Here is a 27,600-nt window from a genome sequence, read left to right as displayed (position 1 = left end):
GTCTCTGTGCCACAACTGACTTTTGTTATCTTTGTACAGGTCCAAGCACAAAGACAGACACAAAATAATCAATAGAGTGCTCTGGGTTCTAAAAACTCCCTGTTTTCCTCAATGCAACAAATGGGCTGAATACAGGGAAAGGAAGGGGAGATATTTAGAGCCTAGAAGATGTTCCTAGCAAAGCTCCTGGTGCTTTGAAGTGCAGTGAGGTATGTAAGATTATGGAAACTAAGCAACCAGATGTTGCTCCTGTAATAAAGAATTGCAAAGTCAGATTTTCCTCAACTGTAGATACCACACAAAAGAACAGGGAGAAAGGCTCATGTGATTTCATAAAAGGAGCCAGCACTCAACAATAATTCTATCAAATAATCAAAATTAGCTTTCTCTTGTTAAAATTCTGCACGGACACTGGGGAAATTAGCTGTGACTTTCTGTTAATTTCTCTTTTCAGCTCTGTCTAAGCCCACTGACTGCAGTTTAAGAATTCAGGTCACTCAATTGCTTTCTGAATTTGCATGTAGTTGAAATAATCTCACTTTATTAGGCTGGCTTGTGCCCTGGCCTGCTGTCAAAGTGGCTGCCCTCTGGTTACTTCTTTCAGGTCTCTGCTTCTTATTATTCAGAGGAGTGGGTGCTGAGCTCTCTGCTTGGGTCAGTGGTTGCAGCAAAGGGCTCCAAGCACTCTGCAGCTTTCCCTGTGCTCTTTGCCTCTGAGTTACTTGTGTCCTGAGATGATGTGCTGTGGTAATTTAGCATCCTGATACTGTCCCCAGAGGGGTAACACCTCAACTGGCACCTGCAGGCAAAGAAACCCTGGATGTACTGAAGAACTGGAAGTTTTCTACAGCTGCTTTGGTGCCCTGGGGAACTCTTCTGCTCTGGGACTGTGCTGGTCAGGTCTCACTGCATCAGCTCTTGCCACTGTCTTAGATTTTGCATATACAGGGAAATCAGCTGGAACAGAGATTTCAGAATAGTTCTTAACTCCCAGTACAGGTGCTCTTTTCCTGTTCAACCCTGACATTCTCTCAAAACTAAGTAAACCCCCACTGAACTGCTTGAATTGTCATGTTAAGGTTTCTGCTCTGAATTGAAGTAGCTCTTGGCAGCAAAGCCAAGCCAGCTGGATCAGCTCTAAGGGTAACCACAGAGGAGTTCAGTGCACTTAACAAATCTGCTCTAGAAACTAATGCAGATTAACCTTCTGGAGGGCCTGTCTGTGTGGATACATTTCATATGGGCTGTGCAGGTCTTGGTGAGCTGCTCTGCAGTAGGTGCCACTTATCTGCTCTTCTGCCATGATACATCCAAGGCAGCACCTACCTGGAGGCTGCAGTTCCCTTCCTCTCTTGTTATAGCTGTATCCTGACTGTGATGGTACAATTACAGTATAACAACATCTCCTTCTCCCCTTCTCTGTCCTCTGCAAGCTACTGGGGAGTTACACCTGGATATGGGGGGGTTTATTGCAGGGAAGCTGAAAGGGAAGTAAGATATAGCAGTGCAGAGCCTGTTGTACCGGGGAGGTTAATGGAATCTGTTGTCTTATCACCATCTTAACAAACAATATAGAGTTCAAAGATTGAAAAATGGACAATTCCCTGTCTTCCCAAGTGGAGGTCTTCCCTCCCTTGTACAGCTCAGGCCTAGCACTGACTGCATCTCCTCTCCCATAAATCAAATGGGTATTTTTCAAAATATGTGACATCTCTTTTAACAGACATAACATAACATTTAACTGAGCCAAACTGCTGCAGGTCAAGTGATACACAGTGATAATGTTATCTGAGGAATCTCATGACAGGTAAACAAAGCTTAAAATAAATGAAGCTTTTCCCCCTCAGCTTAAAATAAATGAAGCTTTTCCCCCTCAGTCTTTACTGATTTGACCATCATACAGAGCTTTGCAGAAAATAAAATAAATTAATATATATAGCTATGTAGAGCATTTGTGCATATTAACAAATGAGTGTCAGATCTGTGTAATTCTGGAGTGCCTGTGATGTTCTGTGCTGCTTGAAGCATGGTGTCCTGGCTGTGACTTATTGCTGGAAACTGCAGCCAAAGAGCTGCCTTCTCCTCAAGTGGCAGAAGTGCTTGTCTGGAGCCAAAGCTCCTGCACTCAATTCACTGTGCCCTGCTGGAGCTGACAGCTGTGGCAGGGGCAGATCTGAAAGACTCTGGACATTCTGGCACTGCTTTTCTGTCTATTGTGTGCTTTGCTGTGTGGTCTGGTTGCAGAGAGCTCCTGGACTGCCTTCAAGGCAGGAAAATTCCCCTGAGTCAAGAAGTGTGGTTGATAAGCAGGTCCTATTTCATGTAATTGAAGAGACTGAAAATAACTTTAAAAGGTGTTGGAATGGTAAAACCTTATCTGAGTGGGTGTTTTACTTTGATGAAGATAGCAAAGAGCTGTGGATGTAGCTAAAGGGAATGCAGTAACTTGGAGGATCCACAGAGATGGGGCACAAACACATTTTATCTCTTACAAATCCCACAACTCTTGTGTTTCTGCTTTATGTCTGCCAGCCAGCCTGCTATCCATCTGTGGTACTACTGAGTCCTGCCAGGAACACCAAACTTTTCCAGAGAACTTGCACCCTGCAGGGCAGAGATGGGATGGGATAAACTGATTTGATCAAGGTCACTTCGAAATTCCAAGACAGGTCTCCTGAGATCTCATCACCACTCCACACTGTCCCTTCTATGGGGGTGTCTAAGGCTTTATTTTCCTTCTAGAGCTGTCTAGAAATGGTACTTCACAATCAAGTGGCCATGGTTGCCAGTTCACCTTAATTAAGCTAGGGTAATCTTCAATTTCTCATGACTGGTGAGGTGCTGATACCTTTCCTTAGGCTAAGCATAAAATACCGAATTGGAGCTTTCACTTCCAAAGAAAAGGAAATTCAAATATTCAGTTCCTGCTTAAGTCCAAGCTCCTACTCTGCATATCTGTGCTAGAAAGCACTGCCAGGGTGTCACCAACCAAAGCCATTTTAGACAGCCACCTCAGGAGTCACACTGCTGACTATCACAGATCTACACCTTGTGGTGCTGGAAATGATGGAAGAGGATTTCAAGCCAAAAAAATATCATACACACTGCTGTTTGAACCTTGACTCCTCATAAAGAGGTTTTTGGGTTATACAAGTGAGCAGACAGGACACAACACAGGAGAACCTCTGTTATCTGTTGTCAGCCACTGATACCCTCCACCTGCTCAGTACTTGGATAGTAAGATTTCAGCTCCTTAAAGAACTGGGCAGAGTTCAAGGTGATTTTGACATAAAGCTTTCTCCCAAAGCACATACCCCCTAGCTCTATACACCTGGGCCACAGAAACTTGTGCCTGTATCAGTAGCTTCACACAATATAGAATAGCACATGTATTTATTTATATATACATATCCCATTATGACCAAATCTGCTGGCTCATCTCAAGTGTGCAGCTCTTTGGGGGTTACTCAAGTGTATACAGCAAATTTGGGACCACAGTGTGGATAGAATGTAAAATTTATGCTGACTACATATGGTTTTATTTATACACATTTCAGCCTGTTTCATTTATTCCTATGATCCTGCAGAGCACCCTCCAGAAGGTGTAAGCAGTTAAGGAGCACTCAGAGACTGAGCTCCACCTTTGTTGGTATTATTCTCCTTGTAGAAGAGACAAGGAACTGAGGCACAGAGCAAAGGCATGACAAGGACACGGAGGGACCGTGTGGCAGAGTCTGGCACAGCTCCCAGACCTTCTCACTCACAGCTCACCTATCCTACCACAAGCCAGACTTTCCTCTGAGGCAGCAGATTCCAGTGTTAGTCATGACCTAGACAAGTGGGGTTGCAAAGCCAACAGGATTTCAATTGCTGAAGTGTGATCATGAGTTGACAAATAGGGTGTCCAGTCAAAAAGTTCGGGAAGAGCTATTTTTGGGGCTTTTAAAACTTCTACCACCATAATATCTTGAGTGGACACTCTTGTACCACAATAATATTACATGTTTAGAGACTGGTATTGTGTTGTTAGCTTCTCTTTGGGTTTTTTTTGCAATGCCTGGGGGAAATGCAAGGCACTTTTACTCTGGGGCTAACTGGGATCCTGGTACCAAAACTCCTGCAACTAACATTCAAAATGTGGTGAAAAATTCCCAGTGAAAATGAAAAAATAACTTCCTCTGGCTGTTAGAACACCTTCAGCTCTCACCAGTGACCTTAATACAGACAGCAAGAAGCCTTATGACAGATACTCATGGTATTCATTACAGCACAGCAACTGATGGGAAATAATTGTCCCCAATATTTTTTGAAAGCGTCAGTGAATTTTGGTTGGACAACACTCACGACCTGTGTTGCAGTTGCTTCCAACTAATGTTTCAGTGGCTGTGTTTTACAAGTGCAAATACTTGTGAAAATCTAATTTTAAGCTTCAATGGTCACTAAGAGGCAGATTCCAAGGCAGTCAGGTACAGAATGATGTGACTTACGCAACCAACTGATGATGCACAAATGCTTGTCAGACAAAGAATTACTCATTGGAGAAACAAACACATCATTTCAACACACAAGCGCTACACAAGATTTTACAGCTTGGTCAAGAGCAAGAAAAGAGGAGAATTTAATTGGTGATCATCAACCAGTGACCAGTCTCATCTCCTCAAGTCTCAGTCTCCAGGTCCTGAGACTGTGGAGAGTTAGGCATGTGATGTTCTACAGAGTGAGGAATTTTATAGAGCCTGAAGTTACTCAAAAAGCAGGGACACAAATCTTGGTTGAATCCCAGCCTTAGTCAATTAATGGAGACGAATCCCTTAAAGTTTTTGAGGAGCTCCACAAGTGCAAACACTCAGGAAACTTCTTCCCCAGCATGCATGGTGCAGACTGGATGCCAGTACCCATTCCCACTAAAACCAGAGGTCAGAAGGATACATCAACATGCTCTTCAGTGAGCAGCCAATGCAGCTGACAGCTCCCTGGGGGGCTGTGCCCTTCATGCTGCTGCCCTGCTCAGCTCCCAGCAGGAAGCAATGGGGACACACAGCCCAGGGTGCACCTCTGTTAACCACAACCCTTCAAACTGCATTTGGTCTGCAGAGTGAATGCCTCACCACATCTCCAGTCAACCTCTACTGCTCCTGTTGCTACAAGGGATGAGGTCTTCAGTTCTCATCCTGTCTGCCTGGACCATCTTGGACAATGCTTTTCAAACCCTCCCTGAAACAGGTAATCCTGTAAACATCTCTCCAGTAGCAGTGACTGGAGGGACTGAGATTTTTCTCCCTGCTCTTTTGATTCCTCACTGCATGGGGGGAATACAGACTGGATGTTACCCTGGCATCAGAGGAGTGACAGAGCCCTCTGAATCTTGTGATGTACTCAGTGAGGTATGGGCTTCTCAAGCTGGTGTTGTCATCTAGGTAGCAGGAATGTGAATGCACCACTGATGTGGAAAGAGGCTCCCGTTTGCTTCCATCTTGCTTACAGATCCTGAGCTGAATGTAACAGGAACCAAAGCTACAGTCCTGCTTCTGTTCATGCCTGTTTTTTATTTTTTTTTTCGGTAACTTCAGCCCTCGAGAACAATCCCTGTAACTTTCAGGGAAAGTCTCAGCGGAACACAGTGATCCTGACTTCCCTAGAAAGCCACATGCTTTGTTACACACATGTTACACAGCTACTGAACTGCTCTTTCTGGATGGTGCACACTTCAAGGGAAGGTGAAGACATGCTTCATTTATAAAGACAGGGATTTTCATGGGATCTGCTAGTTTCAGTAGGGTGTGCATAGCTCCCTTAGGCTCTTTTGGGAAATTACAGCCAAAGGGGTTTAAAGTGCTTTGAAGATGTTATTTTGCAATAGTAGAGGATATAAAAGTGGGAGAAGAAGCAGTTCTCAGGTTTGATTGCCAGAGAAACAAGGGAGGCACTAGAATTTCCAGTCTATGACCCTGAAGGTCTCTACCTCTTATATGGCACTGGGAGTGATGTTGTCTCAGGTTAGCAGAATGGCGGAAGGAGGGGAGAAAAATGCCAGAGCTCTGCACCAAAGGGCCTGTTCTTCCAGTTGCTCTGTGCCACCCCCTGACCTTATGTTGACATTTTTCAGCTGTCTGTGGAAAGGAATTCATCTGAGGGGAAGTAGCGTGCAAAGTTTTTTATGTTGGTTTGGAATTTTCCTTGAATTGTAGCTAATTGTGCAGTAGCACACCCACACAGCTACAGTCCCTGAGAGCATCAGGCTGGGAAGCTGAGCAGCACTGGCCACCTAAAGCTGAAGAATTTGAGATAAAGTCAAGCTGACCAGTCCCTGGTGGCACCTGGCATTACATTTTCTTAGTGGTTTGTGCAGTTTAATTTACATAACCCAAGTGATGGGACTATGGCCACTACGGCCTCGTTAGTGTGGGCTTTGCCAAACTCTGCATATTTAGCTCATAACCTTTTCCTCAGAGCTGACACTTTCTGATCTGCAGCAGGTAATGAGATGCACAGAATACAATGTTCCTAGCATGAAAAGCCCCAGAGGCACTGCACCCCTTGCTGGGATGCCAGCTTATTCCCTACCCCCTCACTCCATCATCCTCCAAGCTTTCTGCATTGTACTCAGACCTGCACTGACCTTTTTGATTCTGAAAAGCAATGAAAATGCATGCAGTTTTAAGAGACGTATAATAAGAAGCTAAAGAAATTAGACTGGGACTCAGAAATGCTCAGTCCTCAGCTCTGCAAAGACTTCCTGCATGACCTTGCATAAGTGACTTAATCCGTGTGAAAAGTCTCTGGTTGGGACCAAGGAATGTTATCCTGATCTTCTCTAGTTAAGGTAAGAATGTTTGCAGCACAGGTTATGTCTCCCAGAGGACAGGAGAGCATCCTGGGGTGGGTTACTATGAGCTGTAACAACCCAGTACTACTCTTTGTTAAATTGTGTTTACTATGGCCCATGGGAGGTTAGGTTTTTATCAATTGTGTATTTACACATTCTGAGCTAAAATTCAAAATCTAGTGAATTCACCAGCATGGCCCTGATGGCCTCTTCAAAAAGACATCCTGGAAACAAATGGAAGCAGGAGCCAGCAGAAATGCATATATGTGACAGAGAAAGCCGGGGGAGGATATGGATTTAACCAACTGTGAATGGGGCTCCTTGTAAGAGCTCAAGTCAGGCAAGAGAGAGGCTGGGATCTCCTCGAGCTCCTAACGCCAGCACTGGAACCGAGCACCAAGCCTAGAGGTGGGGTAGCAGGTAATGGGAAGGAGCCCTCACACTTTCTGCTTACCAATTCTGTCCAGTCTGTCAAGAGCCACGGTCTCAAAAGCTCGACGCATCATGGGATACTCCTCCAGCACCTCGTTGAAGTTGTCCACGGAGAGGGAGTAGAGCCGGCAGTAGGTATCGGAGCGCACGCTGGCCGTGCGCCGGCCACGGGTCAGCAGGCAAATTTCTGTAATGCAAGAGCCAGCCTGAGAAGATGGGCACAGACATCATCACCCCTGCGATGGGAGAGCTGGCACTGTCACTCACAGCCAGTCCCTGCCTGCCACCCACTCTGCTCTCCAGCCAGGCTCTACTCCCACACACATGCTGAAAACACCAGGAGTGGCGACACGCTGCAGCCAGGGGGCTGTCTCGGCAGTTGCAGCTCATTAGCCAGAGGAGTTTTGTTTAGTGGATTATTAAAGACATCATTTGAGCATTTGGAGTGGAGAAGTTGTCCTCCTCCAGCTCCTCATGGGCACTGGGAGCCGAACATCAAGCTGTGCTCTCACTGAAGCTAATTCTCTCTCTGGATTTGTAGCACTCAAGGCTCTGTGCTGACCTGTGGCTTTGGTTATGATTTTGATCCCCATGCCCCAAACATCTTCAAAGTTTTTGACATTGTTTTTCAAACACACCACAAGCTTACACCTTGTCCCAGAAAGACCAACTTAGTAGCATCTACTAACTCCTGGTGTTATTACATACACTGCAGTCATCTACTCCTAGGAGGATGCTCAGGTGACTACAAAACAGTAAGCCCTTAACTCTGCCATAAATGTGTGGCTGGGACACAGACACAGCAGAAAGGTCCCAAGTCCTGCTCTTCCACTGATTACACACAGAATATGGGCAGCTAAAACAGGCACTTAAAAACAGATGGTGTGACCTGAAGACTGACAACTTCCTTCTCTGTGCCATATGGTGGGTGTCAATCCACCAGCACTGCTCTCAGGATTCATCTGGGTCTGCCCCAAAGCATGAGGATAGCAGCACTACCAGGTTTTCAGAGCATTATTAGGCTGCTTTCCTCTTTCCATGCCAGCTTTAACTGTGTGTGAGGAGTTGTGTGGATGGTATCTAAACTACCCGGAACATCATAGGCAATTTTAGTCATATCTCTCCAAGTCAGGGTCTCTTGTAACTCCAAATCTCAGCAGGCTGACCCAGCTTATTGGGGACATACAAACTCCTTGTCCTCCAGGTAGGTACAGACAGGTTGTTTCACAGCAACTAGGAGACTAAGAAGAGTGTAGGAAATACACAACAGAGGGGTTTTTAATAGAGAAAAAGCCTTATAGAAGAGAAGGAAAAGCAAGTTTTATTCTGCCCCCTCTCAGTAGGCCATTAATTGTGGTGTGTTCAGTGCTTGCACTGAAACATGCATCTCCCAGAGGACTGTCTGTCTTGGGCTGTCAGTGAGGTCTATAGGGCTCTGGTAGGAGGGGTGTCTCTGAGTTACTCCTAAGAGCAATATCCTAAATCTTCTTTCACAGTCTTTTCTGCTAGTTGCACTGTTCCAGAGCTCTGCAGCTGATACATCATGCCTGCCTGATGACCTCCATGACATTTTGCTGAGCCACAGACTGGAGAAATGATGGACTATGTTTTTTCCTTCAAGTTTACACAGTACTTTGTATGATAAATGCCAGACAGTAAGACTAGGCAACACTATATATTTGCTTGGAGAACTGAGAATGCTCCATTTTTTTTCCTTAAGGTTCTCAGCTTCACCAATCTGTCAGTCTGCTCGGAGCAAAAAGCAATGAACCTCACAGAACTGAGTTTCCTTTTTCCTTTTTCTTGTTATTTATTATCTAGACTCTTGCATTGCCCAGAAGTCCTGGTTGCCTCCCATTGCAAAACTTACTCTATGGGAAGCTGCAAGAAAGGTGAGATGAACAAAGGGTGGAGGAGGAGGTGCTGGGTCCCGCATTCCTGCGTGTCCGGGACAAGTTAAGGAAATCAGAGCAATTGCAGCAGGTGAACTGCTTGTAAAGGTGACTGCTAAAAGCCCACCTCCAAAGTAGGAGCCATCTGCCAGCTTGGTCTCCTTGTTGCCTTTGGTGAGGACGCTCACCACCCCGTGCTGGATGAAGTACATCTTCTTGCCAATGGTGCCCTCCCGGATGATGTAATCCCCTGGCTGAAACACCTCGAACCGTAGCTTGGTCAGCATGGATGTCACAAAGTTGGGGTCCGCGTTGGCAAAGAGGGGCATGGAGGCAACCAGCTTCCTGCAGTTGAAGTTTATGATTTCCTGACAACAAGGTGAGGGAAGGGGGGAGGAAAGATGGGACAGGGAGCAGAAGAAACACGTACATATGTTTAGTCAACATCTAATAACTTGGTAAGATCCTCCTGCTTGACCTGTACGATAGAAAGTGAGAAAAAAAAAAAATGCTGCTCCCTTAGTCTGTCCCCCCTGTGCTGGAACAGGCTCTGGATGCTGGAAGGACACAGCAGTGAGTGCTTAAGCTGCCAGCTTCACACCATGATTCATTGCTTTCATACCTAGGCTTCCTCTCTGAGCAGGGACAATACCTCCCACCCTCCCAGCCACATGACACACTTCTTTCTGCAAGAATATCTCAGCTGTGGGAGAGGTGCAGAGCACTGATGAAATGCTGTATGAAAAAGTCCAGGGCTCCTCTCTGGGAAAATGTTATAACTCACCTTGGCAGCCCTATGTTCTCTGTTGTCCTTCCTTGTCAACAAGATATTAAACAACCCAGACATGCCTAAGGGTCAGAAAAATAATTACTCTGGGCAGATGGGGACAGTGTCAAGAGAGGGGAGGGAGAGGTGCCCACCAGTCACCAGGGCATGGGCTGGATCATCAACCTCAGATGAAGAAAACCCAAATCAGCTCTTCAGCTGTCAATAGAGCAGACAGGGACTGTGCCTCCTCCTGTGGCTTGGTGTCACTTGGGAGGGTATGACAGCACTTTCCACTGCACAGGAGCTGCTCTGTGCCATCACAGCTCAGACTCTGAAAGTGGCAGAGAAGTGATATTGATTAAATCAACTCAGCTAGATGCTCCCCAGCCAGGCAGGGAAAGAGGATCTGGATGACTGGAGCAGGAAGAAAGAGGGCTGGGGGAGCATTTGCTTCCTCCCCACTGGGTGTCTTTTCAGGGTTGCCCTTTCAGTCTTTGGCAGAATTAGTTTCAAAACACGGCTGGCAGATCCTCAACTCTTCCCTTTCCAATGGAGGTGTATTACTAGGAGGAGGAAGAGCACTCCTGATGCTTGTATGTAACATACCAGAGGCATATACTAGGGAGATCCTGCATTGCAAGGCCTCAGCTAGGGCAAGGGGGGGTTCAGTAAAGACTCCTTTCAAGTCTGGGTCCTGCTTAGGAGGCTCCTCCTTGGACTGGCAGAGCTGATGAGGCCTGCACACTGCACAGAGGTTTATACAGATACAGAGGTTTATCAGATGCAACTTAACATTAGGGAGCATGAGGTGGGAGCTCCCCAAGACCCCATGCCAGGAAGCAGTGTGTATGAGCATGGGGAGGGAAGTGTGAGGTAAAACAAAAGCATCTTCCAGAGTGGTCTTCTGCAGGAGAACTTTGGGGAAGGGGATGACATTGCCATGACCTCAGAAGGTGCCTAGATGGACCTGTTCACATGCTGAGTGAGTGGCAGCCCCTTGCCTTTCTATCAGACATCAGTTGTGCTGCAGCAATTACCAAACTCAGGCAGGAGTCCTGCAGACTCCAAAGGTCTGGGATTCTCTCTCCACAGCAGTGATTCTGCCACGATCAAGGCAAGGGAATACCAGACACACACCAATGGCAAGGCCTGTCACCCCCTCTGAACCAAACTGTCCGTGACAGAGACACAGCCAAGCTATGGACCATGTTCTTCTCGGCCTTGATCTCCCAAAAAGTTAGGCCCAGCAGAGGAAATGGTACAGCCCCAAATGGGGCCCTTATGGCTACTCAGACACATGGATGGCTGTCTCTGCTGGGCAGGATGCAGGGGCACACACAGAACCAGTGCTAATGGGACAGCTGGAGTCCCACCACTCCCCTCAGTTTACAGTGTCCTCTGCAAAGCACTGAGATAGAAGACTGCACACTGGGAACTCCACAGCTGCCAGAGATGCCAGGAACATGCACTGCCCATTCCCTGCCCTCTCCTTACCTCTCGGAGGGGCTCACTCAGCTCTCCCAGGATGCTCTCCTCATCAAACATCTTCCCCTGGTAGCGGTGCTCGTAGTAGTCATGGATACGCTGCCTCATATCTGCAGGGAGCTTGTGGAAGGACATATACTGTTCCACTTGTTTGTACTGTGCAGGGGAGAGGGGAAGAGAAGGAGTTACCAGGACGTGCACAAAATGGCACCCACCTGGGAACAAGCACAGGCTAGACCTATCCATACCCATACCCATACCCCCATACCTGCTTCCTTCACACCATGCCAGGCCTGAAGCAGGAGACAGCAGCACTTGGAGATTCTGCAGACATTTTTGTTATAAGCCCTCAAATGGCTGCCCCATGTTTCAGCCTTTAAACCTCTCCTCAGCCACTTGCATTGTGAAGACAGCTGCTCGTTCCCTGGATGCTGAGCAGCCCAGGTACCTGCTCTCCAACACACACCCCACAAAAACTCGGAGCAGAGATGAGTGAGAAGGGCTCCAATAATGCTGAGTGAAGACTGTCCAAAGCCTAGGCAGTGTGAGAGCACAAAACACCTTGTGCCCTCAGCAGAAGGGTGCATGACCTGGCAGCTTGGCTCCAGACCAGCACAGGTCTCAGCCAAGCAGAGGAACCCTCAGAAGCAGGAGCTGTACAAAACAGCTGTGAACACCCACTGCCTTGTTCACAGAACACACTAAGACACACAGAGACAGAAATCTGAGTGTTACTCACTTGAAGATGGCCTATTTTTCCTCTCCTACATGTGCTCCCAGTCACGGTGATACCTTTGCTTTCTCAGCCAGGGCTGCACAGGCTCAGATTTTCTTCACCTCTTGCTCCATGCTCTGGTGCTATCTGACCTGCCCCTGCTTTTACTTATGACTTGCATTCCCATTGTGTCATTTAGAGGGGAAGACAAGGGCAGGCTGACTGATGCCAGAGCAGAATTTGGGGATGGATGGTGCTTTTGAGGAGCAAATGATGCTTCCTCAAGGGCATGGGACTATAAATGGCTCGAGTTGTCACTAAAGTGCTGCAGGGCCAAGGTGTGTGCATGGCAATGGTCATGCTCCCTCACCATGATATGCAGTACAGAATGATCCTGAGCAGGTACCATACAGAATAATACCTACAAAAGGACTATGCTCACCCTTTGCCATCCCTCCTCCCCCCGATGAATCTCTCCCTAAGTGTCCCTTTACTGCAGCTTGTGCTGAAGTGCCTAATTACCCAACTTCTGCTGATTACAGACCTCTCTGGCACACACCAGTGTCACTCTGCTTCCAGTACAGTCTGTGCTGGCACTGCCTTGCATGCTAACAACTTGATCTGCACCAGAGAGGAGAAGGAATTACTCTAAGAAGCCAAGGTGGCAGAGGGGACACTTGGGGTTTCCTGGCATTTCCAGAGCTTTTTTGTCTGTAGCTAGCAGCAGAGGAGCTGGCTGTAAATATTCATGATCACTACAGCATGGTCAAAGTCAAGTGAGTCACCACCTTCCCACAGGGAGCCAGGCAGGGAATTAGCAATGAATGCTGCACTTTATTATTTGGATTGCTAAAAGTTCTGTAGAGAGTGGCAGGATGATGTGTCAGGTGGTGCTATGCAGGGTGCTGTGCAGAGCCTGCAGCTCATGAAGGAGGAAGATCAAGGGAGGAGAAACCATTGCAGATGTGGACAACTCACTGAGCCCAGCAAGGACTTTGCAGGTCATGCTCTTAAATGCAGAAGGCTTAAGGGCTTGGCTCAGGTGCCTACACATAGCTGCCTCCTACCACTGCAGCATCCCTGAGTCCTGGCAAACCAGACACAGGATAGGCAGGACACTCACTATGGAAAGGGAAATCATTAGGCACTAGTTATTGCTGACTCAACTTTATTAAACTGATCCTAAATCCACAAATCCGCTTGTTCTAGTGCTGTATTTTTGCTGAATAAATAATCTGCTAAAAAGATCACTTTATACTCTCAGTTTTAGCCTAATGTCTTCAACTGGAACATTGAGCAGTGTCACCAGATGCCCCTTATCACCTGCAGCCAGCCACCTGCCCACTTCCCCTCTTCTCTCCACTTGTGATCAATCTTCAACCAACCTTTGCTTCTTGAGAAAAATACTCCCAGCTTCTCAGATTTACAGGCAGAGGTTGGATGGGGCAACTCACACTTTGCTTATTCGGTACTGCACATGGATTTATTGCTTTGTGACAAAGAGCAGTAAATTACTGCTCTGCAAAGTCCCTAGGGCTTGCCAGATTCTCCTACAATAAGTCCCCAGATAAGTAAAAGAGTAAAAAAAGGACAAATATGCTTAACCAGAAAAAAAAGGTTCTGCTCCTGATTACAAACATAAAATAGAATTATAAAATAAGAAACCATAATTCTCTGTCATAATTAACAAGAGGTCTACATTTTGGCTCTCTTGTCTTTGCTACCTCCTCTCCCCCATGCCAGCTTCAGAGTTTTGTTGGCTCTTAAATCTCTGTTGCACAGAGATGGAGTCCTGTAGAGGTCCTAAAAAATGGCAACATCAGCCCCTTCTCTCCACATTTGACACATTGAAGATTTATGTGGGGTTTCCCCCCTTTTCTTGGAGATGTTCAGCCAGGCTGAAGGCCACAATTTGTGCAGTGTCAATAGTGAGTCACCAAAAGGCCACTAAAAGCCTTTCACAGTGTAGTGGGATGGACATACCACTTCCCAGCTCCAGGCTCTCATCAGACCACTCCTGAGGTGAAGAGCAATGTTAAGTGGCAGGACAGACAAAGGGGTAAGGGTAATTGTGTGGTGAACATCAGCACCAGAGTTATCTGCCTGATAACCCTGAATTTACAGGTCTTCTTTTTTTAACTGAGGCCCTGATATGGTGCAGATCTGGGACTCTCTAAGCCACTCCATACCCCTTTGAGCTCCTTTCAGAGGTGTCCAGACTACCCTGGCAGCCCTCTTCTGTCTCCTTCCTTCCCTTGCACTTGTCTGGCCAACTTTCCTCCTTGTCTCCATGTCCTCAGTGTGACCTCAGAGGAACCCACAGAGATTTGTGGCCTCACTGAATTCAACTAAAAAGACTCATTTAGGAATTATTTAAATCTCTCTGGAGACAACTGAGTTCATTTAAATCCTAACTACTTTCCTTGTCTGTTTTTCCTCAAATAAGCCTATGAAGGAGGTATTAATATATCAAAAGGAAACCATTTAGCTGAGTGGTTTTCCTTCTGTAACTGCCCACTTTCCTTAGCTGTTCCACCACTCCCCTCCCCTTCGACCAAAGGTGAGATCACTCACAGTCCAAAGGGAATTATATTTAACTCCTTCCCTGCCTTCAATCCCTATCATGAATCCTCTACTCACTGGCAGTAATAAACAGTTGGCTGAAAAGGCCCTACATCTGAAGATAAAAAACGAACCTGCCTCTGAGAAGAGCTGCTCTCAGCCCAGTCCTGGCAGTAACATCTCTTTGAGTCCTCTTCTGGTGCACACACATCACTCTCCAGATCTCCAGAGAAATCCTGATTTCCATGTTTGCATCCCAGTTAATTCCAACAGGCACACACACACACAGCCTGCTGCAATGAAGGCACTTGGGATACTCCCCTCCCTCTATCCAACATTTCCTATTTGGAGCTGCACTGCTTGCACCCCTCCAGAAAGGCTGAAATCACTGGGGGACTGAGCTCAGTCCTGGTCAGTCTCCACTTCTGCACTCCATGGAAGCCAACACTTGTGTAAAGGAAAAGGGGAGAGTCATGACTTTTCATTTAAGTGAAAAACCCTGATGCTGTGACAGTATTTCACATGCTGTTGATGTGTCTCTTGTGACACTGGATTAAGGCACAGCCGAGCTGTCACCATGTGCAAGGTCCTGGCTCTCTCAGGTACATTGGTGCTTCACAGGGAGGAGTGGAGATCAAGTCACCAGATTAACCAGATGCAGTGTCCTGATGGGACACAGTTGCAATTTTGTTGTATTTTCTGTGACCTGGGGTAAAACAGTGCAGCTCCCCTGCTTTTACTAACCTTCAAAACCAAAGAAATGCTGAGTTCTGTTCTTTTCTTTGCGTTTTGGGGGGTTTTTGGTTTTTTTTTTGTCTTTATAGCCACTCATATTCCCATCCTCAGGATTTATTCTAAGATCTTATATATTTTATTCAAAAAGATCTTATATATTTTATTCAATCAACACACACATTCTTATGGAGTCAAACGACTTCAGGAGTAAGTGGTTTAAGGGAAGAAAAGTAAATTTTTGTACCATAATAAAATCATACCAACACCACTTGGTGTGATTTTAGTTGATTCCCTTTTGCAGAGCTACATCCTTGATCATATTCAGCATCATTCCTGGCTTATGTCAGTTTGTTCTTTTCCTGAGATTTTTCTGAGAGCTGTAACTGGTGCAGACCATCCCAGTTTATCCTGAGACTGCCACCACTGGGGAAGGCAGGAACATGCATAAGCACTGTCCTGCTGGTTTCCAACAAGAACAGAGGCATTCCTAAAATTCAGTGTGCATACAGCTGTCTTCTTCACAACAACAGAGAGGTGACAGTGAGGAGCTGAATGTATATAATATTCCATACTCCAGCCCCCAGGCAGCAGGAGGATGGGCTTGGAGGTGAGGCTGAAGCAGGAGCTGGGTTCCTTCACAGAGGGAACCAAGGGAATTCAAGCAGAACAACTCAGACCACATCGAGCTCAACATCAAACATTATCAGTGCCACTTTTGCTTCTGGTTAACAAGCTAAATTTGAACACACATTCATCTGCTCTTCATCTTTGGAAGCTCTTCAATAGCTACCTCCAAAAAACCAAAAGTAAAAAGCTCCACGTAATGTCCTGGGTCTGAGTTCTTCTAAACACGTTTTTGTACCATGGCACAAAATCTATTTGATACAGTATGATGATTTTTAAGGGTTACGTGCTGGAAACATGGAAAACTTTTACCCTTACTGCAGTGATACCTTCAGGAATTATCTCACCTAGAATCAGGCTCTTTATCTCTTTCTGTTTTACAAAGACCACAGACATTAGCAGAAAATTCTTGGGTTTTCCTTTCACTTTCTAGACAGCATTCATTCCTTTCAGGATGCCTGCAGTAATCAGCTTGTGTAGTGTCCTCCCCTTGCTGTTAATCAGTACCTATTCTGGCAAGGCTCATGCTTCAGACAATCTCATTTCTGGGCCATGAGATGTCAACAGAATGAGCAGGGTCAATTACAAACCTGATTAAACAGTTCTTTATTTCCTCCCATTGGCTGCACTGCTGGAGCCCAAGCCAGGGAACCCCAGCATGGGGATGGTGCCATGCAGCACACAGTGCTGGGACACCCCCAGAAAACACAGCTGGGCTGTGCTGCAAGCAATGGAAATGTCTGCTAACTTCAGAGCTCCTAGGAGAGCAGATCCAAGAACTTTGAGACAATATTTTTTTTGCATTAAATGCAAATTTGCCCTGTTTGTCTGCTCTTAGAGGTTCTCAGCCTAAAGGTCTAACCCTATGCATCATGGCAAGGTGATGCAGTGATGAGTGTGTTGTGTACCAAGCTGTGGATTATGGCTACAGAAACACCTGTTTTTTCCACGACCAGCTCCAGCCTGCAAAAAGCAGCTGAGGAGAGTGCCTTGCTGTGTTGAAGAGGTCACATTCCAGCCTGAGTCAGTGGTCCAGCACAGGGAACTTTTGGACCTGGTCAGTGAATCTTTTATTATTGATTAAGCAATGTGAAACTTGTATCACAGGTTATTTTGGAGAAGTCAGGTCATGTCACCAGATATCTGGAGGTTGGATGAGGAAACAGAGATCAACAAAACTTCCATCAGAAGACAAGAGCGAGTGAGATGAGGTAAAATCTGCCACCAGACAAAGGATGCGGAGGGGGGAGAGGGAAAAGTGAGTCTCTGCAATTTGAAATCAGTATTGCTGGGAGCAGCCTCTTGCCAGGAGAGACAGCTCAGCAGGGAGGCTTAGAGCTTCGCATGATGATCTAGTTATTTATTTATTTACAGCTCAAGTGCTAAAATGAATTTCAAACCTAGATAATGAAGTTTGAAATCCCACATTGGGAGACAAAGAACTGCTGAGGCAAGAACACTCTCCCTTCTGTGACAAAACACCCAGTCCTTGCGTGTGCACAAACACCCTGCTCAGGTCAGGCTGCCAAAGAACAGAACTGTTTGTCTGGCATCCACTGTCAGAAATAAGATGTCAAAATCATGACTGTAATCACAGTATCTCTGATAGAGCAAACCAAAATGAATCTCCACTGCCTGCTGACAGAAGGCAATCTACATGGCAGCTTTGGTTTGTAAAGAAATAAAAGGGCAGCTTCCCTCTGTCAAGATGTGCTAAAAGACACTGCCATGTCCCTGACTCTGTGTGAGCAGAGAGCGGACACTGAACATGCTCCAAGGGACACTGCTGCCTGTATAGGGGGCCCAGTCCCACACCTGGGAGCTCAGCTGCCTCCTCCAAGTGCTGACTGACCACTGATGTGTGGGTATGGAGAGGTTCTACAGCTTCCACATGGGGCTTCTCTTTGTAACACATGAGTAAACAGTTTCAAGGAAGAGTAAGCTCACCAAGGAGATAGTCTTCTGCGAGAGGAAAAATTGCTTTACCCCAGTGTTAAGGCCATAAAGAGAAGGTAATTTGCACTGCAAGATGTTTTTTAAAGAAATCATTACATTTTCTTTCAGAAACATCTCCATTTTATAACCAGCCCAGGATTTCTTCATGAAGAGAATAACCTTAAAACAACTGACACAAACTTCTGATTTTTTGGTTGAGCTGAACTGAACAAATCATTATTTATACCTCTCCATTAACTACTTCCTACAAGCATTGTCCTAAAATCAAGAGGGATGTGGCATCTGTAAAAAGAGGATTTTCTTGTATGCACAATCCTAAAGCAGCTGCTCTCACTAAAGCTTGACTGCTTGCTGGCTGAAAGCACTTAAGTCAAAGGATGGTTGAAGTTGGAAGAGACCTCTGAGGCCAGCCTAGATCAGGTTGCAATTTTCTGGGAACCTCCTTGGACCTCCTATCACATGTGGGTGGGTGTGCAGAGAAGGTGGGGGATGCTTTAATATTCCATTAACTCTTTAATATGCCAGAGGGGAAGCTCGACTCCTGCTATTAACTTGAGCTGTATCCAACCCTGCTCCTTTCACTTTCTGACTCTGGACTGAAAACCAGCCAGAAACCCCAGTCCCAGTACAAAAAAAAACCCTAAGGGCAGTGCTGAAGCACAGACCCCAGTGCACATCAGAAGCTCTTGCTTCTAGACACAATCAATAAAGCAGATCCTTTATAAACCTTGTTATCAACCCTAAAGACTCTGACTGACAGTAACATGGGACATGGTAGTTCTCAGGCCATCTCTTAACAGACTGAGGTAATACACAACTAGTGCAGGAATAAAAGGACAAAGCAAGGTACTCCAAGCTTTTTCCAGTTAGGAAATGTGGTTAGATTTTGCATTTGATTAGATTTTCCAAGCACCTTTAATTTTTGGAGTGCTGCACACTCTCCATCCTCTCCTTCACACACATTACCAGAAGAGGAAGGAGCTTTTACAGCTTCCCTGACATCCAGGACTGAGATGCCAGCTCAAGAGGGGACTTATGCACAACCCTTTTGGACTCCAGGAATCCTGTAATGCCACCCGGGAACAGACACTGGTGACCACTCACCTTGGGAATGGCAGTTCAAATCCTGTCCAGTGTGGTAATGAACATGGGATTTCCCATCTGACAGGTTTGGGGCCAAGGCTGTGTGAGGATCATGGCAGTCTTTGACCAACTGCATGCTGAGAGAGCAGCTGACACTTGATACCATCATGGATCTGTGCTGTGTCCTCCCCAAGGTAGCACTGCCTAAGCCAAGCCTGGAGCCACAGGAATGAATACAGCTTTGGTACTTGGGTTAATTAGCTGTGCTTAAAGGGGGGGGAGCAATCAGCAAGGGCATGGTGCCAGGCTAATGTGATTACTGCCTCCAGGACCCCAGCTAGGAGCAAATGCCCTGCACAAGTTCATTTGGAGGCAGAACACGGAACTGCAGAGTCAAAGGGCCTAAAAACACAGGAGTAGCCATGAAGGGCCAGGGTCAGGGCTCTGATAGAGGCACAAAGCAATCCAGCTCCTGGCCATACCCTCCCAGCTTTTCTAACAAAAGCACTTGAGGGGATATCCGCTGCCAGGGGCTGTATCTGCATCTCAGCATTTAGTGACACTTGAAAGATTTCCTTACGTGAATTTGTCTAAATATTCTAAAGCTAATCACTCCCTAGGACTCCACACGACCCTGCAGCAGTGAGTTCCCCAGTTTAATTACATACCATTAAAAAACCCCACTCCTTAATCCTGTTGCCTAATGAGACTCTATACTGCTGGTCTGCAAGAAAAGGCAAGGACTGAAGAAGCCCAGAAGACAGAATCTCAGCTTTCACTGTAGCAAACAGTCACCAGGGCAATGTCTTGCTTCCCCTCTAACCAGTGATTATGCTCCAGCCTTTACTATTACTAATTTTCCCCAATTACTCTTGTAATTCAGGCTGATGGCAAAAGGGCTGAAATATAGATAGTTGGACAGTAAGGTGCTTTTTTGCTCAGATAGTCAGCCCCTGACATAAAACTTGGGCAAGAGGGACTGTGCTGATGGTTAAACAGGGCTGTTTCTGAAACTGAGAGGTGATGTCATTAGCTTTTCTGTAGGGTTTATAAAGTGATTCCCTCTTTAGCATTACTTGCTTGCCAGCCCCCTCTCCCCAGCAGCTTCTTCAGAATAATGCCAAGTGAATATGCAAGCATCTACCCAGTTTCAGTATATATTTTGAGGACAAGATGTATTGGATAATTCAGAGAGTGATGGTGCAGGGGAGAGGAGAAGAAGGGGACTGAATGTGCAGAGCAGGGAGTCTGAGGGAATGCCAGTGTAGCAGACAGATCTGGAGAAGAGATGAGGCTCTGGAAGGAGAGATTACAGTTTTTGCTGGGCTCTGCAATGCTGACACCAGCAATCCCTAGCTCTCTCATCAGTCACTCTTCCATATGTACCTGAGAAGATAACACAGAAAAGTGGAGACTCTGCAGGATGCCCATCACTGCTTGCATCCTGCTGGGATGGGAGACTGAAGCCCAGAGTCTGTCTCAGCTTTGTTCCAAGGAGTGTGGCTGCAGTCAGCAGCATAATCACTGCTCCCCAAAGCCTCAAGGTTACAGAATCTGCTGGGCTGAAAGAGTGTGTGTGTTGACTTGACAAAAATATTAATCCAGCTGAGTTTGGATTAGATAAAGAAATTAACAGAGGAACCTGCAAAAAAGCATGAAAATAACTTGCCTATCAGTCTAGTTTATTCACCTCTTGGGCAGGAAACACTCTTTCTCTCTTCTGAGCCACAGGTTGTGGGGCAATTTCAGTGTCAATGATGAACTTACATTCTAAGGCCTGAGGTGAAAAGGGACTTGTGGTGCATCTGCTCTTGTTTATGGACCTGCTCCACCAGCATCCTATGACAGCTCCAGCACCCACTGGACTCTAAAGTAAGCTAATTCAACCCACTAAACTGGCAGAAAAGTAACCCCAGAAAAGAAATCAGCTCAGGTAAGGTCTGAGAAGTATGAAATGTGGCACACAAGAGTGAGACAGAGCAGCTGAGAAGAGTGGCACGGAGCACTGGGTGAGAAGGGGTATGTGAGGCTTCCCTTCTTTGGTTAGACCAATTTTGGTTCCAAAGATAAGAGTCAGCTCCTGATCCTGCCACTGACCATGGGCAGGTAATTTAGGGCATAACACACTCTGCAATGCAAGATGGAACAGGCAGGTCCCTTCTCACTTGGTCTCTGGGACTGGAAATGAAACATTCACTTCAGAGTGCCAGACCTAAAGAGCTCCTCTGACTCAGAGCTTTTTAAGGGAGGCACAGAGCCAGACTTCCATGTGCCACTTCCAGTTCCTGAGCTGGTGTGAGTGCCCTGTGTCACCTAGGACTCTCCACTTGTGCTCAGAAGTCTCAGCATCAAGGGTGCAACTTCCCTCTCCAAATTCTCCATGTTTCCTACCTCCCCAGCAATCCCATACAGTTTCCCTGCCTTGCAGAAATGACCATGGCAGGAAGTCATATGCCTACAGGAGGAGATTTAGCCAAGACAGTGATTGAATGTCCAAATGTTTAATGAATACAGCCTGAAGTGAGGCAAGCCTGCTACTGCAGCCAACAGACAGCACATCTTGGCTTTTACTTCTCAAAAAGGCCTTGTTTGTACAAGAGAAGAACATGTTGGTTTGGCAGAGAAAGACAATCTGAAACTTCCCCACAAACTCACTCCTGCACCTTGTCCTGAAGGTTACACAAAGCACAGCCTGACCATACAGTCACTGCCAATAACTTTCTGTCCCATTACCATGTCATTTCTCCTGTTCTTCTCCCCCCTCCCCATCTCTCCCTTCCTTGGAGACTCCTACAACAGCTGCTGAAGTCTCCTTAGCCTGAGGAGCACCTTGTCTGCACCCCAAAGGTGTACTCAGCAGCTCTCTAAACTGCCATTGCTTCTACCAATTGACCTGCACTCTGGTTGGAATTCTTTGCTTCGAATATGCTTCAGCAGACACATTGTCCCAGGAGGACTGAAATAAATTGAGTTGCAGGGCTGCAAATCACGAAGCAGCCTCATTTTAATCATGGCTATTCAAGTGCTAAGGAATGCAGAAAGTAAATACATATTTGGTTTTAGGTCATCGTTTGTCTCATTTGCAAGAAGAAAACGAATGCACTCAATCCCTGAGACTTTATTCCCAGGCGAATACCTTGGGAAATGAACTTGCTATAACCACTACACATGAAATATACTCTTTGTTAAATCTTCTGCCCTCTGCTTGTGTCACAAAGCTTTTTTTTCTGGATCTATTACCCCCCCCCTATCCCCCATCCACATCTCCACATTCCAGTAAGGCTTTTAACATTTCACACTTCTTCTGCCACAGCTGCCCCAGCTGCTGGCTCTGATTTCCCTGAGCACTGACTGGAATCCAACTTCCAGGGTCAAGTTCTGCCCTTGCCTTCAGACCTCACTTGAGAAAAAAATCCTAGTGCCCAGTCTTGCAATTGCATCTAGGTTGACCAGGTAGTTGGATTTGCAAATCAGCCCTTGACTTCTATGCTACTTCAAACATATTTGAATAAATACTCTGCAGGCTTTGATCAGCTTGCATTCCTAGTGCTGCAGTGTCCTTCTCTTTGGCATGCCCTGCTCCCAGGGAATTAGTCCAGCCAATCTATAATGCAGAGGTAAAACTCTATGCAAAACCCACTGCTCCACATGCATCCCAGTCCTCCACGCTTCCTCTACTGGGCTTTTTCCCCTCTTGTAGCTCTAGCTGTGGTTTGAGATCTTCTCTATTCTCAAGCCCAATTCAGCCTCTGGTCTTCTTCCATTCTCTGCCCTACTCTCTTCCTGTGTCCCAGGGTTGTGCTCCCCATATCCCAGCCCACCTGACAATTCTGTTTTCCTACCTCCACCCTCTACTCCACATCCACCAAGCCTCTGCCGGCTACACAGAGTTTACCCACTGGAGTAACAGCCTTTCACCTCATTTAACTGCACCTGCAGGCTCAGAATATGGCTAGCAACTAATGCTTCCCCTTCTGAATCTTCAGATCAAATGTGTCCATAGACCTTGACCATAATACCTCTCTGTCTGTGATGTCCTCAGCCCTGCTAATTGAGAGCAGTTGCTTTTGTTGATGCCTGGAAGTAAATCACTGTCTTTGTAATGAGGTCCCTTCCTCACCTCTGAGCCACCCAGGCCCTTGCTCTTAGTTGTACACACTCTTCACTTAGCTCTGGTTCAACCAGAAGTTGAAGGCAGAAGGTTTGCCTGAGTATGTCCAAGACAGAAAAGTATCATTGAAGCAGCAACCCTTTTGCTTTAGAGAAGAAAATGTCATTGTGCAGCCAGCAATACAAGGAAGGCATGGAAAGGGGGAAGGAATTGATGCACTTTGTTGAGGTGACTGACCCTGTTTGCCCCTTACCACCTTCCAAATTCACAGCATCACCTTAACCCCCCCAGCATCACTCAGCGCTCCTGCAGCTGTAACCTCACCAGTTGTAACATTTCTGTCTGTGCCCTACATTATGCAATCCAACAACCCTGCAATTAATTTGATAGCTATCTAGGGAACCTGTTGGGAGCTCCTGAGCTTTGATCTGTGCTCAGGGGTTTGTTGGGAGTTTCACTCGTGAGCACTGAAGCGAATAATCCGGATACTTTTAAAGAAAGTACTTGCTAAACAAAAGCTGCACATTCTGGAACATTCACTTGGGATTTGAAACAAGATCTGGGCAAGGAAAAAGCGACTTACAGTTTTAGATACCAGTGACACTGAAAACGTTGATCTAAAAAGACAACAAGAATCACCCACTTGACCTACAATTATCGATCCCATCTTGCATCTATTTCCTCCCGAGGGTTTGCCTGAGGGAACAGATGGGTGACAGAGACTTCACACCTCTGGCCTCTCACTGACAGTCCAGACAATACATAAACCACCACAGGGGTTGCAAAGCCCAGTCCTTACCTTCTCCTGGTACTGCCGCCGTGAGGAGTCCAGGGACTGGATGAGGGCTGTGGCGTGGCCGATGAACATGGCGTAGCAGGTGGCCCCCACGATCATGCTGAGCATGGTGAGCCAGACGTCTGACATGCCAACGGGGGCCTGCTGCCCATAGCCAATGCAGAGCATGTGGCTCATGGCCTTGAACAGTGCATAGGAATACTGCTTCCCCCAGGAGTCATTCTGAAGAGACAGACAGACAGACAAAGCTTTAGCGGTGGGACAAGACATTTCTCAGAGGTGAACACATTTCAGAAAAGGAGACCTAACATGAGGCTCAAAAGTCCACGTTTAAAGCACCTCTATTATCTTAAAAAAAAAATTAATTTTTTTGATGGCTTGGAAGTGCTGGACACATTTAATTTTTATGTGGGTTTTTCTTTTTTTAAAGTCCAAATTTAGTCATCTGACATTAACAGATTTGGGCAGAGTTACTACAGATTGCATGTACTCTTTTCAGAAAAACTTTCCAGAAAGGAAGCCAGACAGTCTAACACACTGCTAACCTGGGGTAAACAAAGATGATGCATTGGGATATTTCAAAATTACCTGTGTGTGGGAGAAGGAACTGAAGCAAGTGATTATTCCAGTGGGAAATGGGACTCTAACAGAGAACTGGTAAAAAAGAGCCTGAGCAAAACTGCCAGCAGCAAGGTCTTAGAGTGGGGAAATCACTCCCCAGCAATTTAGGAAATGGTCAGGATCTCTGGTCATTACCTGAAGAGATGGGAAGGGCAGAAAATTAAGATGATAATGTCCAGACAGCAAGGTCTTCTCACTGTAAAATAGGGCTTTTTTTCAGGGAGGTGAGAAAACTCCAAATGGTCTCAAATGAGAGATGCAATAAACCCCAGCTGAAGCCAACAACTTCTTTTGAACACCCTGTGCTCTTCCTCTGCAACTAACAGAAATACCTCAGCAACTGCAGCATGGGACAGGGATAAAAAACAGCCTAAGTTTCATGATTATTCTGATTAGCTTGAGTTCATGGAACAGCTCAAGGTACATTTACTATCCTGTGGGTATTAAATGGTAGCAAGTCCTTACCACAAAACCTTGTAAAGTAAATGCACTGTCATCACACATTGCTATTACAAGCTATGTGAAAAAATACCTCTGCTACAGTGACATTCACTGCAGCATGTAGCCTGCACAGCCCTCAGTCCTCTTTCTGTTCCTAGGAAGGTGTTAACATTATGGATCTAGCTGGGCAGATACCCATCCCATGGCAACTTAGAAGGTTGTTTTACAGAAGGCTTCGTTTGTGGCTTGTCAAAAAAAGGAGCAATACTCCTGTGAATTCCATCCAGCCTCAGCACCAGTGGCCAGCAATGCTGGGAGCCCTGGAAGGTACTGGACTCCTCCTTGGAGGTATCAGTGGGAGGGCTGCTGACCTCTCTCCAAACAGCTCTCTGAGTGTCACTGATGTTGATGGAAATTTTTCAGGAAGCTGGCAAGGAGTTAGACAGAAGCAAAGCTGGTGTTGCTGTTTGGGAGCTGTGGCAAAGAGCTGGAACCTCTGGACAGCGTGAGTGCTTGGTTAGAGATAAGCAGATGGGCAAAGAGAGGAGGGGATTGTGTTACCCTGGCCGTATTCGGTTACATTCTGCAAGACAGACCTGAGCCACACTGCAAGGAGAAGGGCAAAGCAACAGAAGTGAGAGCAAAGCAGAGAGAGGAGCAGAACATTCAGAGCCCCAGCAGAACTCACTCCCTACTGGCGCCAGCCTGGCTGGGTTCACCTCCCTAACAAAGCAGGAACCTGTTCACCTCCTGTGCTGGAAAAAACTCCCCTTGAAGCAGCAGAGAGAGACAGGAGGCAATGTGGCCATCAGGGTCTCTATCCCTGGCTATGCAGCTGGCTTACCAGGGTCTGAGGGGTTGTAGCCTGAAGTGGAGACAGCTACAGCTGGAGGCAAAGAGCATTTGGACTCTGCAGCAGAAAGGATCCGACCATGGCAGCTGCCTGAGGTGTAAGCACTGAAGAGCAAATCTGCTTCCTCCTTTGTCCCACCCGTGTCTATGTTGTGGCTCCCAGAGAGTCCTGGCCAAAGTAGTGGAGGGGAACCCCATTTTTCCACCACCCAGATTTTTTTGGCATACTCCCTGCTGATCTGTGAGGGCATCAAACAACTCACACACCTTAGACAGGCATCCTGAGACACCTGGCAGGAGCAGTCACACTTGACCAACCTGTGTTTAAAATGCCTGTAAAGGTGGACAACACATTTCCAGCTCTACTGGGGCAGAGGCACCAGGTGCAGGTGTCCTGTCCCATCCCTTCCTTGTTAAATGGATTCTTGTCCTGTGCAGGCATTTCTCACTGTACATTGCAGAAATGCTGCTGCTTTCTGAGTGTGGCAGTAGCTGAACAGGGCAGCACATCTCCAGAACAGAACTGAGAGAAGCAAGAAAAGGAATTCTGAGCTGTGATTCCAAAGGGAACTTGGAGAAACAGAATCAGAATAGTTGAGCTGGAATTTGATAGATCAAGAAATTGGCTTCAATGGCCATGAATGATGAGAGCCAAAGAGAAACATCTGGCTCTCAGGCAGGTCAAAGTTTTAACATCCATTCTACCAGCAACTTGCTGCTCAGAAGTGCTGTTTACAAGGCAGCTTGCCAGTGTTTTGTAGGAATTAGTCACCCAAAACGAAAACATCCAACATCACTGAGCCCCCGGAGCCAGCAGGAACACTCCTGGCTCCCTGGGAGCTCTGCACTTAGGGAGTCCCAACCCCAATTCCCAGGAGCAGCGTGGGGCCCTGTGAGGACATTCTGCTTCGTGCCAGACTGAGGAGGTTGCTGAGTCATGACAGCCTGAGGAACAGGAGCTGGAGGAAAACACAGAGTGTTTTATAAAAAAATCCTGAGCAGTGTGGTCTGCTGGGAGAAGAGATGAAGGACTGCTGAAAGAGCGGCACTTCCATGAAGGGGAAAACTTTCAGAGCAATTACTTTTACGTTGCAGCCTCTGAGCTCTCTGTAAAGGGCACTGGATCCTCATGGCACAGTGTATGGGATAACTCTTTGCTTAGAGGTCTCGGTTCATCTTTAGTTTTTAGGGCTGCTGTAGGTCTTTTCGATACACACAGAATAAGCAGGCAGGTCAAGAATGCAGCACTTGAAGCCAGAACAGTAGCAGTGCTTCCAAATGTCCTGTGGTCACAAATTTACTCACACCATGGTGCCTTGGACTGACAGAGCTTGTTTCTGGAAGAGCCAGCCCCCTCCACTCAGTATCCACCACTCTGCCAGTCCCCAGTTGTACTGCTTCAAATGTGCTGGAATGGGTAAAACTGCCCATTTGGGTGGGTAAATGAGGCCTTAAGCTGCAGAAAGAAAATGACTTCTCAACCAAATCTCCAGGCAGGCTAAAAAGGAGCTACAGAGATCTGTGCTTGAACATAGTCAAGAGGGATGTTATCTCAGACACATGCCAGGCCCTAAGAGCATTTGCCAAAGGGAGTTAAAATTGCTTTGAAGTGCTTTCTCAGACTGGATTGTTTTGAACATCCACGTTGGCAGGACTAGAAGGGTTTCTCTGGGATTAGTGTCTGGGCTACAATGCCTCTG

The 27,600-nt window shown here is 46.5% G+C and overlaps 1 protein-coding gene across 1 annotated transcript in view; it reads right to left on the bottom strand.

Moving 5' to 3' along the window:
• HCN4 (hyperpolarization activated cyclic nucleotide gated potassium channel 4) overlaps positions 1-27,600 on the bottom strand; it is a 99,936-nt gene that overhangs the window by 7,122 nt on the left and 65,214 nt on the right. The window contains exons 4-7 of the mRNA XM_071754600.1: positions 23,990-24,208; positions 11,414-11,560; positions 9,278-9,518; positions 7,281-7,445 (exon numbers count right to left, since the gene is read on the bottom strand). Of these exons, the coding sequence (XP_071610701.1) occupies positions 7,281-7,445; positions 9,278-9,518; positions 11,414-11,560; positions 23,990-24,208 (772 nt within the window). The remainder of the gene's footprint in view (positions 1-7,280; positions 7,446-9,277; positions 9,519-11,413; positions 11,561-23,989; positions 24,209-27,600) is intronic.

The sequence above is a fragment of the Heliangelus exortis genome, chromosome 11 (assembly GCF_036169615.1).
Source record: "Heliangelus exortis chromosome 11, bHelExo1.hap1, whole genome shotgun sequence".
In the NCBI taxonomy this organism is placed as follows: domain Eukaryota; kingdom Metazoa; phylum Chordata; class Aves; order Apodiformes; family Trochilidae; genus Heliangelus; species Heliangelus exortis.
Note: the sequence above shows the minus strand (reverse complement) of the source record. Positions and strands in the feature narration are given on the sequence as shown.